At 38.6% G+C, this 14,343-nt stretch overlaps 1 protein-coding gene across 27 annotated transcripts in view; it reads right to left on the bottom strand.

Moving 5' to 3' along the window:
* Positions 1 to 14,343, bottom strand: part of UNC80 (unc-80 homolog, NALCN channel complex subunit) — a 288,619-nt gene that overhangs the window by 69,772 nt on the left and 204,504 nt on the right. For 25 of the 27 annotated variants that reach the window (XM_073633516.1, XM_073633519.1, XM_073633525.1 and 22 more), the window contains 6 exons: positions 13,940 to 14,063; positions 9,712 to 9,918; positions 8,456 to 8,640; positions 8,102 to 8,267; positions 6,467 to 6,646; positions 6,146 to 6,284 (listed from right to left, as the gene is read on the bottom strand). In XM_073633516.1, the coding sequence (XP_073489617.1) occupies positions 6,146 to 6,284; positions 6,467 to 6,646; positions 8,102 to 8,267; positions 8,456 to 8,640; positions 9,712 to 9,918; positions 13,940 to 14,063 (1,001 nt within the window). The remainder of the gene's footprint in view (positions 1 to 6,145; positions 6,285 to 6,466; positions 6,647 to 8,101; positions 8,268 to 8,455; positions 8,641 to 9,711; positions 9,919 to 13,939; positions 14,064 to 14,343) is intronic. The other 2 variants (XM_073633539.1, XM_073633540.1) reach the window with 1 other exon arrangement.

Here is a 14,343-nt window from a genome sequence, read left to right as displayed (position 1 = left end):
TGTTCATTTTTAATATTTTTTACTGGCAATGACTGCCTGAAGTCTGGAACCCATGGACATTACCAAAGACTGGGTTTCCTCCTGATGATTTGCCAGGCTCTAACTGCAGCTGTCTTCAGTTGTTCTTTGTCTGTGGATCTTTCTGCCTTTAGTTTTGCCTTCAGCAAGTGAAATGCAATTGGGTTGAGATCAGGTAATTGACTCGGCCATTGCAGAATATTCCACTTCTTTTCCTTCAAAAGCTCCTGGGTTGCTTTTGCAGTGTCTTTCGGATCACTGTGCATCTGTACTGTGAAGCGCCGTCCAATCAATGTTGCTGCATTTGGCTGAATCTGGGCTGACAGTATATCTCTAAACACTGCAGAATTCTTCTGGCTGCTTCTGTCTTCTGTCACATCATCAATAAACACCAATGACCTAGTGCCACTGGAAGCCATGCATGCCCATGCCGTCACACTGCCTCCACCATGTTTTACAGATGATATTATGTGCTTTGGATCTTGAGCTGTTCCAAGCCTTCTCCGCACTTTTCTCTTCCTGTCATTCTGGCACAGATTAATCTTAGTTTAATCCATCTGAAGAATGCATTTCCACAACTGGTCTGGCTTTTTTAGATGTTTTTTGGCAAAGTCTAATCTGGCTTTTCTATTCTTCAGGCTTATGAATGGTTTGAATCTTGTGGTGAACCCTCTGTATTTTCTCTTGTGAAGTTTTCTCTTGATTGTAGACTTTGATAATGATACGCCCACCTCCTGCAGAGTGTCCTTCACTTGTCTGGATGTTGCGAATGGGTTTTTCTTTACCATAGAGAGGACCCTGCGATCATCCACCACTGTTGTCTTCCGTGGACATCCAGGCCTTTTTATGCCGCTGAACTCACCAGTGCGTTCTTCTTTTCTCAGAAGGTACCAAACTGTTGATTTGGCTACTCCTAATGTTGCTGCTATCTCTTTGATGGATTTGTTTTGTTTTTGAAGCCTTACAATGGCCTGTTTCACTTGCATGGACAGATCCTTTGAACGCTTGATGTAGCTTCACAGCAATAGATTCCAAATATCACACTTAGAATCAACTCCGAGACCTTTTACCTGCCTAATTAATGAAGAAATAACGAAGGAGTAGCCCACACCTGGCTATGGAACAGCTTTTGATTCAATTGTCCAATTACTTTTGATCCCTTGAAAAAGTGGGGATGGCTAGTCTTAAGAGCTGCAATTCCTAAACCCTTGCTCCGATTTAGATGTATATACCCTCAAATGTGACCTGAGAGTATGCACTTTCAGCCCATAGCTACAATTTAACTATAGCTTGAATACAGTATCTCACAAAATTGAGTAAACCCCTCACATTTTTGTAAACTTTTTATTATATCTTTTCATGTGACAACACTGAAGAAATGACACTTTGTTACAAAGTAAAGTAGTGAGTGTACAGCTTGTATAACAGTGTAAATTTGCTGTCCTCTCAAAATAACTCAACACACAACATTAATGTCTAAGCCACTGCCAACAAAAGTGAGTACACCCCTAACTGTAAATGTCCAAATTGTGCCCAAGGTGTCAATATTTTGTGTGGCCACCATTATTTTCCAGTACTGCTTTAACCCTTTTGGGCATGGAGTTCACCAGAGCTTCACAGGTTGCCACTGGAGTCGTCTTCCACTCCTGCATGACGATATCACGGAGCTGGTGGATGTTAGAGACCTTGCGCTCCTTCACCCTCCGTTTGAGGATGCCCCACAGATGCTCAATCAGGTTTAGGTCTGAAGACATGCTTGGCCAGTCCATTACCTTTACACTCAGCTTCTTTAGCAAGGCATTGGTCACCTTGGAGGTGTGTTTGGGGTCGTTATCATGTTGGAATACTGCCCTGCGGCCCAGCCCCCGAAGTAAGGGGATCATGCTTTGCTTCAGTATGTCACAGTATATGTTGGCATTCATGGTTCCCCCAATAAACTATAGCTTTTCAGTGCCACCAGCACTCATGCAGCCCTTGACCCTGACACTCCCACCATAATGCTTGACTGTAGGCAAGACACACTTGTCTTAGTACTCCTCACCTGGTTCCCACCACACGCTTGACACCATCTGAACCAAATAAGTTTATATTGGTCTTATTGGACCACAGGACATGGTTCCAATAATCCATGTCCTTAGTCTTCTTGCCTTCAGCAAACTGTTTGCGGGCTTTCTTGTGCATCATCTTTAGAAGAGCTTCTTTCTGGGATGAAAGACATGCAGACCAATTTGATGCAGTGTGCGGCATATGATCTGAGCACTGACAGGCTGACCCCCCACCCCTTCAACTTCTGCAGCAATGCTGGCAGCACTCATATGTTTATTTCCCAAAGACAGCCTCTGGATATGACGCTGAGCACGTGCACTCAACTTCTTTGGTCGACCATGGCGAGGCCTTTTCTGAGTGGAACCTGTCCTGTTAAACCACTGTATGGTCTTGGCCACCATGCTGCAGCTCAGTTTCAGGGTCTGGGTGATCTTCTTATAGCCTAGGCCATCTTTGTGTAGAGCAACAATTCTTTTTTTCAGATCTTCAGACAGCTCTTTGCCATAAGGTGCCATGTTGAACTTCCAGTGACCAGTATGAGAGAGTGAGAGCGATAACACCTGCTCCCCATTCACACCTGATACCTTGTAACACTAACGAGTCACATGACACCGGGGAGGGAAAATGGCTAATTGGGACCAATTCGGATATTTTCACTTAGGTGTGTACTCACTTTAGTTGCCAGCGGTTTAGACATTAATGGCTGTCTGTTGAGTAATTTTGAGGGGACAGCAAAGTTACACTGTTATACAAGCTGTACACTCACTACTTTACATTGTAGCAAAGTGTAATTTCTTCAGTGTTGTCACATGAAAAGATATAATAAAATATTTACAAAAATGTGAGGGGTGTACTGTATACATATGAGATACTGTATGTTTGGTAAATACCTGAAAAAAAATTGTGCCTGTGTCCAAATATATATGGACCTAACTGTATATTAATGACGTAATTATAGCACAGTGCCGTTATTTACATCAATACTAGTTGCACAACACTTTGGTTATTAGGTGAATCAGCAGTATGTACTCATTTTGGAGCTAGCAGCAAATATAATATCAGGTGGCTGCATTGCATCATGGAAGTCTTATATATTATGCATTAAATGCATATTAGTGGCTCAAGAGGTTTCTAAAAATGTTTTTTTTTCTAGGATCTCAGATTCCAGCATTGATCACAGTAAGATAGTTAACACGTGTGGTTCTTTTAAACAGAAGCCAGTTAAAGGGCCATTATACAAAACTCATGTAATCTTAATGACTTTGTTCATGTAAGAAAGGATTTGAACCAAGTTTAGAAAAATAGGAGCTGCCACTGCTGACTTGTTTTTGAAATTGCAGGCTCTGGGCTGTAACCCTGATTCTGGTTCCATGCGCTAGTGAGCTAGTGGGTCACTGACATGAAACAAACTTGCAGCCAGTGAAGCTTGAAAAGTTGTAATTTCAATATCTTTATTATTTTACAAAAGTTTACATTACGCCACATCCAGAGATGTTTTACAAATGCGCAATAAGGAGTGTACAATGTATAATTTTACAGTGTGTTGTGAAATATATATAACATTTTAAATGATTCTGTTCATTCTGTTGAGCTGTAATTTAACTGAAAATTATGAGGGGTGTACATTTACGATATGTAAGGCTAATAGGTATTTATATTTTATGAATCTTAATATTTTATGAATCTTATTTCAATAAATATAAATATTTGCAGAGTAGTGGAGAGGTTCCAAGGGTATGTAGAGGGGTATGTGAGGAGAGGGGCATATGTCATCCCATCTTTCCAATGGATTGGTGAATTGGAAGTCTGAAAAGTACCAACTCTCATTCTGCATACTTGTAAATTGACAGTGCCAGCTTTAATATCTATCCTCATGGGTTTTGCATCTGCAGATAAATTTTAAAAGTTTCAGGAGAATATCAAAAGGTAATATTTTTAAAACTGAGGTGTTTGAGGGGTGAAAGCAATATTTTCCATTACCAATCTCTTTAGAACAACTTATGCATCTATGTGTAATCTTACATACGCATTGTGAAAAATATTAGTATCTATTTCCCATAATATAATATTTTTTGAGGTATAGTGGTTCTTTGATATACTGAAGGAGTGGATAACTTGCACTGTTGGTAGCCTTGAAAACCAATATTCATAAGTTTGAATTCACTTATGCTAAAGGAGATAGCAAAGTAGCCATATAAAAGGGAAGCTCAAAGTTTTTATGCACAGACGAAGCTCTTCCTAAATAATTCTAAGAAGCTTCATGTCCAGGTAGCCAATACAATTATTATTTCATTGTATTTGGGCTCATCTTTGTTAGAAATAGCTAATGCTATTCCAACAGGAATTTTTTAGGGGGGGTTCTGTATACCATAGATACAGTATCTAAAATTGGCTTGTGACTCCCTTTACAAACTTGCACAGAAAGCACATTTACATTCGTACTTATGACGGTTGGTCTTTTGGTTGTTACCAAAAGCACTTGACCAGAAATTACATCTGACATTCAATCTGAAATCATAAAGTTAATAGGACAGTTTTGGAAACATGAAAAATGTTAGCTCTGCTGCTTTAATTATATGATAGCCATCATGAGTGTAATGCTATAGTAAAGCACCTAAACACTAACAGACATGATCAGCTATCCTCTGTTACACAAATGGTTTCAATATCAACAATAAAATGTGAGACTGTAAATCGTATATGGTAAGCAATAGCAGACACAAACACAACTAATATAAGCACAAGGACTTTAGGAAATAGTAACAACTGTCCATAGACAATAACCATAAATTATAGTTAAATACTTAATCAATGTTCAGAAATAGAGTGAATCAAAATCAAACAGTGCCTACTGAATAAAATTTCTCTTAGTTCCAGCTAAGTTGTCTCATGAAACAAATGCAAATGCTTTTTCATGATGCAATTGTCTGTATTCTTTTTCTGTTATGACCAGGGCTTTTTTTCTCAAACAATAGGTGCTGGAACTCAACCACGACCCCCCAAAACCGCTCCTCTACACACACCCTCCAAATCACATCAAATAGTGGGTGTGGTCAATCAAATTTCACAAACAGTAGGAGGGTCTTAAAGGTCATTAAATGCCAGGATTGCATTACTTACAGAGTGCAGAGCTGTCACTTGTAAACACAGAAACCGGACTTTTGTGTATACAAGTGATAGTGGTGGGCAGGGAGCAGAGGGCCTGAGCCAGAGGTGGTGGAACTGAGTTCCACCAAGTTCCCCCTGAAAAAAAGCCCTGGTTATGACTGTCGACTTCTGCTATCGAGCATTGTTTAACACAAGAGTAAAACAAGATTCCTGACAACTGTAACAAGGAGCCAGATTTTATAGGACAATAAACATCAGCAGGAAACTTAACTGGAAAAGAGAAATTTGCAAACTGTGAAAAAATGTAGCAACACATGTTTATGCTAGTAATTTACAGCTAAGCAATCAAAGAGGAACTTTTTCACAATGATCGATACAATAATAATAGCTTTGTTACAGCAAAAATATATATCTCCTCAGTACCGCAATGTAATAATAGTGAAGTGCATATACCGCATTTTCCACAATGTCAATTATGTAATGCTATGTGTCTTATATGAGTCACTGCCCTAAGAAGTCTTTCAATTTTATGTAAGTTTACCACGTCAGTGCTGAAAGCTACAAGAATTTTTTGCTATAACAAATCTGTTGTTAATGAGGATCTTGCAATATTCCCATTAATTCTAATCATAATACTGTTTGCTAAAAACAAAATAATTGTTTATTCAAATTAGCAAGGCCAACACATATACAGCTCCCACAAGAGCTTGACTTGTAGATGATTCCTGTAACAATATAATATTTACATCCTCACCCTTCCAGATGCTCTGCAGTTAGTAATTTGGGCATTGTGACATTGCAGAATAAATGCAAAACGTAACTGTCAATTGAGTCATTGACTCAACACCTTTAAAAATGTTTTACCAAAATATAAATTTCTTGGAAACATATTGCATCAAACGCATGATATAATTCAGCTATTTCCATTATATAAATTTTAGAAACTATGCCATGGATGGACAGCACAGTTTACCTTTGGCTGGGAAGCATGCCACCCTCAGCCTGGGGAACAGACATGCTGGATGTGTGACTGGAGAAACGTCTTCTACCAATGGCACTCAAGAGGTACGCATCCTGTTCACTTACCACACTGGGCATGCTCACAGAGTCATCTAAAATGGAAAGAAAGAAAGAAAAACTTTTTTTAGTAGTATGAGGAAGAGTGAGAACCTCAGAATGTGGTAATTATAATTGCCATGTAAGAATAAATAAGAAATATTTATTGAATATGCTGTCCAATATCAATTGATGCGAAAATGGACTGTGCTCCTTATTACAGGGATTTCCAACTTACTTTCTTCCTCCTCTTCGTCAGTGCGACTAAGTGTGTCCTGTGAGGCTTGCTGTGAGTGTTCGCTGTCCTGTTCCCATACTGTTCCAGTTCCTGTGTTAGAGCGAGACATAGTGGCCAAGCTCAAACGGTAAGCAGAGGTGGAGGTCCCAACCGTGCTGATGGATGTCTTCCCTTGATATGCTTAAAGTTAGACAAATAGAGAGATAAGAGCCCCTTTGCCTTCCACCATTTACAAATCAACATAATAAGAATACATTCTGAATGGCTATAATGATAGAAATGTTAGACAAACTCTTAAATGTATCTAAATTGTCTTAGTACCATGGATGTACTTTTGTAAACTCTTCAAATATGAGGTTAGCAGATTTAAAAAACAGGGCACCACATTAAAACGCATAGACTTGATTCATGCCTAAAGCTAACCCTAAAGGAGAAGTTCAGCCTGGGCTCATTTGGCTGGGCTTCTCCTAAGGGTCAGAGGAGTGCAAATTGTTTTGCACTCCTGTGACCTGTTTTCAGCAGAAAGTGGTCTGAAGTCCCCTCTCTGCTGACATCACCAAGATCAGTTCAGACACCGCGTCATCCCAACTTCCGAAGTCTGGATCCACCAGGTGCCTGGACTGATGGGAGTCTCAGCCCCTCAGCGACCCACTGAGACGGCCGCTCCCCTACCCTTCACAACTCACCACTCCAGTGAGCATGGAGGAGTAGAGCAGGAGAGATGCTGATTGATAGGCAGCAACTCTCCACCCAGGGAGGTGAGAGAACCGAGCCATTGGTGGTGTTCGGTGGCTCGGTTCTCAGTTAAGAGGCGGTGGGGGACAGATGCAGCATCCCAAGTTAATAATACAGCAGATCTTCATGTCTCCCCGCCTATTTTGGGCTGGAAACTGATAAATCTAAAATATTTTGATTGCCTCCTATTATTACTCCTATATGTCAGCTTTGCATTATTTTGATTCAATACTTTACAAATGCTACATACTTTTTTACTAGATCCACCACCGAAAAAACAAAGCTTTTCTTTCTTGTCCTTTCCAGTTACTGTATATCTTCTAGGATATATATCTGAAAAATCTCTTCTAACTTTTCTTCTGTATTTAGTAGACAGTTTACTTTTTGATTCATATTTTACTGCTCTCCTTAATTAACTTCCTATATAATATCTTCTTCACTTCGCTCTTCCTAAAATTTACTTACTGACTCCTTCTACCTTAGTATTAACTTGTTGAACACATTCTCATTTTCTTACTAATCTGCCTTCTTATAGTTTGCTTTTCCTTCTGTCCTCTAACTGCTCTCTTTTAAAGGGACACAAATTGTGTAGATGACGGGCAAACATAAAATGTAAAAGGCATTTTACATTTCTTGAATATTGTGAAAAGACCATCATATTTATCAATTTTCCTTGAAAGAATAAGAAGTTTGCTTTGCTGGAAACACTGTAGGTAGTGAGAATATTCCACTAAGGAAAACTTTCTATATGACTTCCTGGCAGATCCACCATGGTCTATGGTGGACAGATACTAGCATATAGCATGTTTCCATATGAAGATCCATGAAGATTTAGTTGTATGTCTAGTTTATAGAGTATGTGATGCTTAAACTGCACATCAAGGATTGTTCTGGTATTACCTGACCCACTATGAACTGCCTCCTTCAGGATCTTCAACTCATTATTAAACTCGTTTATAAGGGAGCTCTTGCACAGAGGTCTTGGGATGAAACGTCTCTCCAGCTGGTCTGCTATGTGCTGCCGTGCGCTCAGCTCTTCCTGAGTCTCTGCTGGCTGTGCTAGCAACTAGTGGGGGAGTGGGAGACAAATTCATCCTTGTAAACCAATATTTCCAAAATATAGAAACAACTAAATGTTGATGTTTAGATGTAAATGCTTGACTTTGCTATGAAAAACATGAAAAACACTGACATGAATTAAAAGCAGTCTTGTAATATTGCAACAATAGTATTCACCTTTAGAAATTTGCTCACCTTACACTGGATGAAAGGTCTAAGAAGAACAAATATCGGGATCCGAGTTCTTACAATGAAATCAAGGAAGTCCCAAAGAGCCAATCCCCCCACCTTTCTCAAAGCCATCTCTTTAACTTGCAGGCTAAGCTGATACCATTCACTTCCCAGCTGGCGCTCAAAGCAGACCAAAATAACCTTCAGAGCTGTAAAAAGAATAAATGACTGAGGTGAGAGTGGAGAATCATGCTAAACCTCATCCTTAAAAGCTTATTCCATTTAAAGCTAAAGTTAACCTTTTCTTGAGACCTTGTATTGTAGCAAATCACAACAGACAGGTTAAAGATATAGCATATATTTGGGTATAACTGGTGCTCTATGACCAGCATATTATATGATCTGACATAATTTGGTTATGAATAGACATGGTATGACCACTGCCTGACCTGGGCTATAATGATAAGATGGAGGAACATTTATATATGTCTATTCAACAATGCCTCCTCTACAGACCCCCCTGGCAAACCAAACCGTGGGCAAAAAAATACAAAAAAAATACTTTTATGAACTTTCTCTTATTTTTCCCAATGAGATGTAGTCAAGGGTGTATGCTTAATATAATAACATGCAAATTCAACTGAAATGATTGGGCATGTTTATAGAAAGAGATATTTAAAAAAAATACCTAAATTTCCTGTAAAACTATATTTCTAGTCAACCAAGGCAGTGTTAAAGAGACCCTGTCACCAGACAATTCATGTCTACAAAAACATTTCCCACAGGATTATATATGCACTTAATGTATTTTATGCATGTTATTTACCTGTAAAAGTCTCTCTTAGCCCCAGGAGACTCAGACCTGTTACTCAAGTGACATTTTGTTAGTATTCCTCTTTGCTCCTCCGCTGCCAGCTTAAAAAAAGGTAATCTAGGGAGCTGAAGGGTGGATGATTTGGGATAGAAGAGAATATTTAGAAAGAGGAGAGGCCTCAGATAGGAGGGAAGGTGCTCAGCTGGAGAATTGTCTTTTCCTGGACTAGTCATATTTTTTAAACAAGTTGAAAGGTATATTGCAAGTGAATAAAATTATTTATGGAAAAGAAAATAAGCATTTAAAATACTTTTTCTGTGCAAATTTTTAAGGCGGTGACAGGCTCTCTTTAACTGCTATAGGAAAAACATATTTTTTGTGATTATGAAAGCAATGAAGATAGTTGTGGGAGAAAAGGTTATGCAATGTAAACAAAATATTAAACCATTAGATTACAGAACCTTACCAAGATAAGCAGATTGACTGGTAGAATCTGCCAATCCTTCCCTTCGAAGATCTTTCCCAGCATCACCAGGAGTAGAACAGTGTGCAGGTGAACTTTCCAGCATGAAGTTCTTGCTACGGGAAGTGCTTATGATACGTGGAGGCAGCAGAATATTGATCACAGTCTGCAACAGCAAGAAGACTTCAGGCTGCTCCAGACAGGGGCTATCTGAGAGATCCAAGAAAATACAAAACAGATCATGTGAGCAGGTAGAAGATGAACAGATTTTGAGACAGCTGATGTTTATAAGGAAAAGCCTGTTTACGACTGCTTTTTAAAAACCTCCTTCAGGCAAAGATCAAACATAGGTAATATGTTTGCTCTTTAAGATCTTCACTGACACTGGATGACAGAGGGTCTTACTGGGTAATGATCTTTTACCTGTGGATTCAAGCCTTTTCTGGGGCAATTGTATTTGGACAGGTTAGAAAGCTTTGTATGATTATCTATAGTGATTCTTCCCATTCTGCTTAATAGGCTAAACACAAACAGTTGCATTTAGGAAAGCACTGGCCAGGAGAGATGCCTAAGAGTGGTTGAACCATACCTGCGCATTTAGCTGCCCTCTACTGTCTAAGGTCAGCTTGAAGGGGAAAACAAAGTTCAAGGGCAACATTCATTTTGTTAATGCGTTTTAGATAAACTGTACATGTAATTTTGGGATTGTACACTAGTACTGCTTTCCTCACTCTTTTGTTGACTATGAGGGCTACACCACTTTTCTGATAGGTTCTTGTCCACAGTAGTAGATATAGAAGTCATCTGAGTTGAATTCGCCCATTCCAGTCCATTTTAGTTCACTAATTGCCAAGATATGGATGTTCGATCTTGCCATCTCCTGTTTGACCACATCCAGCTTACCCTAATTCATTGATCTTACATTCCAGGTTCCTATGCAGTATTCTTTTTTACAGCATCAGACCTTACTTTCACTCCTATGATCCACAGCTGAGAGTCTACTTGAAATCGCCCTCCACTCTTCCTCAATACAACATTGGGCAGCTTCCGCTCTGGGGTATGCATCTTCCGGTGTCATATCTGTTAGCCTTTTGTTTCTGTTCATGCGGTTTTCTTGGCAAGGATACTGGAGTGGTTTGCCATTTCCTTCTCCAGTGGATCACATTTTGTCAGAATTCTCTGCTGTGACTTGTTCATCTTGGCTGAGCCTACACGGCATAGAAGCTGACGTTGACCACTTTTATGAAGATCTACAACACCTTTTAGAACCAACTCCAAAAAAAGATATTCTTCTCATAAAGGGAGATGGGAATGCTAAAGCAGGAAGTCAAAGCACATCCAGAATAACAAGTAAATATGGCCTTGGAACACAAAATGAAGCGGGACAAAGGCTAATAGAGTTTTGTCAAGAGAACACACTGGTAATAACAAACACTCTTTTCCAACAACCAAAGAGGCGATTCTACACATGGACGTCACCTGATGGTCAATACAGAAATCAGATTGATTATATTCTCTGCAGCCAAAGATGGAAAAGCTCTATACAGTTAATCAAAACAAGACTTTGGCTCAGACCATGAGCTTCTTATGGCACGATTCAGGCTTAAAAATAGGAAACACCACTAGACATTTCAGATATGATCTAAATCAGATCTCTTGTGAATACTCAGTGAAGGTGATGAACAGATTTAAGTGATTACATCTGATAGACAGAGTTCCTGAGGAACTATGGAAGGAAGTGTGTAACATCATACAAGACGCAGCAATGAAAACCATCCCAAAGAAGAAGAAATGCAAGAAAGCAAAGTGGCTATTCGATGAGGCCATACAAATAGCTGAACAAAGAAGGAAGGCAAAAGGCAATGAAGAAAGAGGAAAATATACCCAACTGAATGCAAACTTCCAGAGGATAGCAAGGAGAGAAAAAGGGACCTTATTAAACAATCAATTCAAAGAATTAGAGGAAAACAACAGAAAGGGAAATATATATACAAAAATGGAGAGGACCTGACAGAAGCAGAAGAGATAAGGAACAGATAGCAAGAATACACAGAAGAACTATACAAGAAAGATCTGAATGTCCCATATAACCACGATGATGCAGTCAATGACCTTGAACCGGATATTCTGGAGAGTGGAGTCAAGTGGCCCTTAGAAAGCATTGCTAATAACAAAACTGGATGATGTCAGTTTACATTCCAATACCAAAGAAGAGCAGCACCAAAAAGCGTTCCGTACGATCACAGTCATCTCAGACACAGCAAGGTTATGCTGAAAATTCTACAAGCTGGGCTTCGGCAGCATGTGAACTGAGAGCTACCACAAGTACAAGCTGGATTTCGAAGAGGTTGAGGAATTAGAGATCGAATTGCCAACATTCGCCGGATCATGGAGAAAGCAGGGGAGTTCCAGAAAAATGTCTACTTCTGCTTTATTGACTACAGTAAAGTCTTTGATTGCGTGGATCACAACAAGATGTGGCAAGTACAGAAAGAAATGGGAATACCAGACTACCTCACCTGTCTTCTGAAAAACCTGTATGCAAGTCAAAAAGCAACAGTTAGAATAGGGCATGGAACAACTGACTGGCTCAAAATTGAGAAAGGAGTGTGGCAAAGATGTATATTGTCACCCTACTTATTTAACTTATATGCAAAGTACATGCGAAATGCCAGGATCAGCGAATCACAAGCCGGAGCTAAGATCGCAGGAGAAATATCAACAACCTGAGATATACAGACAATACCACATTAATGGCAGAAAGTGAAGAAGAACTAAAGAGTCTCTTAATGAAGGTGAAAGAGGAGAGCGCAAAAGCTGGCCTGAAATTGAACATTAAGAAAATTAAGATCATGGCAACTGGTCCCATGACTCCTTGGCAGATAAAAGAAATGTAAACAGTGACAGATTTTATCTTCCTAGGTGCCAAGATCATGGCAGACGGTGACTGTAGCCATGAAATTAAGAGATGCTTGCTTCCTGGGAGGAAAGCAATGGCAAACCTAGACAACATCATAAAAAGCTACCGACAAAGTTCCATATAATCAAAGCTATGGTATTCCCAGTAGTAACCTATGGCTGAAGAATTTATGCTTTTGAACTATGGTGTTGGAGAAGATTCTTGAAAGTCACTTGGACAGCAAGAAGATCAAACCAGTGAATCTTGAAGGAAATTAACCCTGAATATTCACTGAAAGGACATATCCTGAAGCTGAAACTCAAATACTTTGGCCAGCTAATGCGAAGAAAGGACTCATTTGAAAAGACGCTAATGCTGGGAAACATGGAAGGAAAAAGCAGAGAGAAGAGGACGACAAAAAACAAGATAGATAGAGAGCATCATTGAAACGATGAACATGAAGTTAAGCAAGCTCCGGGACGCAGTGAAGGACAGAAAGGCCTGGCGCGCTATGGTCCATGAGGTCACAAAGAGTTGGACATGACTAAAGGACTGAACAACAACATGTAATTTTATTTTTATTAATGCCAGTTTGCACAAAATAATTATGTTAATTCTTACATGTGACCATTTGATCTACATAAAGTATACATTTTAATGATAAGTCAACTTTAACCTTCTATCATATGGTATTTATTAAAAATGGTTGTTGTACTGTAGTGTGAATACTGCCATTCACTTAAATGTTTTTTGAATATTTATAAGCAGTTCCCATATATTTATCATTCCCAAGAACCACGATACAGATAGATAAATGGGAATGCAGCTTAATTTATTTATTTCATTCACTGCATCCATCATTCTAGTTTATTTCCATATGATAAGGCTACTAGCACCACAATAATAAATATACCGTAATTCAAAAATAATTTTATTTGATATTGATGTTTACTTATTTATATATTTTATATCGAAGCTTTTTATTTGACTGCACCTAAGTCATATTTGATGGTAATTTTTTATAATAGCGCGGCACATCATTATACATTTATTTTTTGGATGATTTACTTCATTGTGGTGCTAATTGTCCAGAGGTGGGGTTAGTGCAAAGCAATATTAAGAAAATCTTCAATGTAAATTTGCATTCTGGTTCCTTTGGTTTTCAAATATAAAGGATTCATCATGTTTAGTCTTTATTCTACACAGTTCAATAGGAAATATTGACATTATAAAAAAAAAATTACTAGTAAAAATGACAGCAATAAAGTGAATGAAGAATTGATAGACAATAAAAAAAGGTATGGAATGGTACTGATGTCATATATGCCAAACCTTTGCTTCCTGATCCAACTGTCAATACAAAAGGAATGAGCAAGTTGAGAAGCATCCCCTCTCGTCTTTCCAAATTAGTGAAAGGTGAGATCACATGACTCAAGGGGAAATCCTCCTTTAAAGCCTAAATCATACATAAATCACATCATCACTGAGCTGTTAAACATGTAGCCTATCTCTATTTTAAACAAGGTGATAAAGTTTATAAAAAAATATATAATGACAGAAAATGGAATAAACAACATCACTGCATTGAGAGAATTTATCAGATGCTGACTGTAAACATTTTTTTAAGTATATATAAATAAATACATTTATATTTATTTACACAAGAGATTTCATCCATCGTGTATTGAAATGCCACAGATTTAAAGGTTCCCATGCTGAGATAATATTTGGTGCTG

Source organism: Aquarana catesbeiana, linkage group LG06, assembly GCF_042186555.1.
Source record: "Aquarana catesbeiana isolate 2022-GZ linkage group LG06, ASM4218655v1, whole genome shotgun sequence".
Lineage (NCBI taxonomy): Eukaryota > Metazoa > Chordata > Amphibia > Anura > Ranidae > Aquarana > Aquarana catesbeiana.
This window is presented reverse-complemented; position numbering and strand designations above follow the sequence as displayed.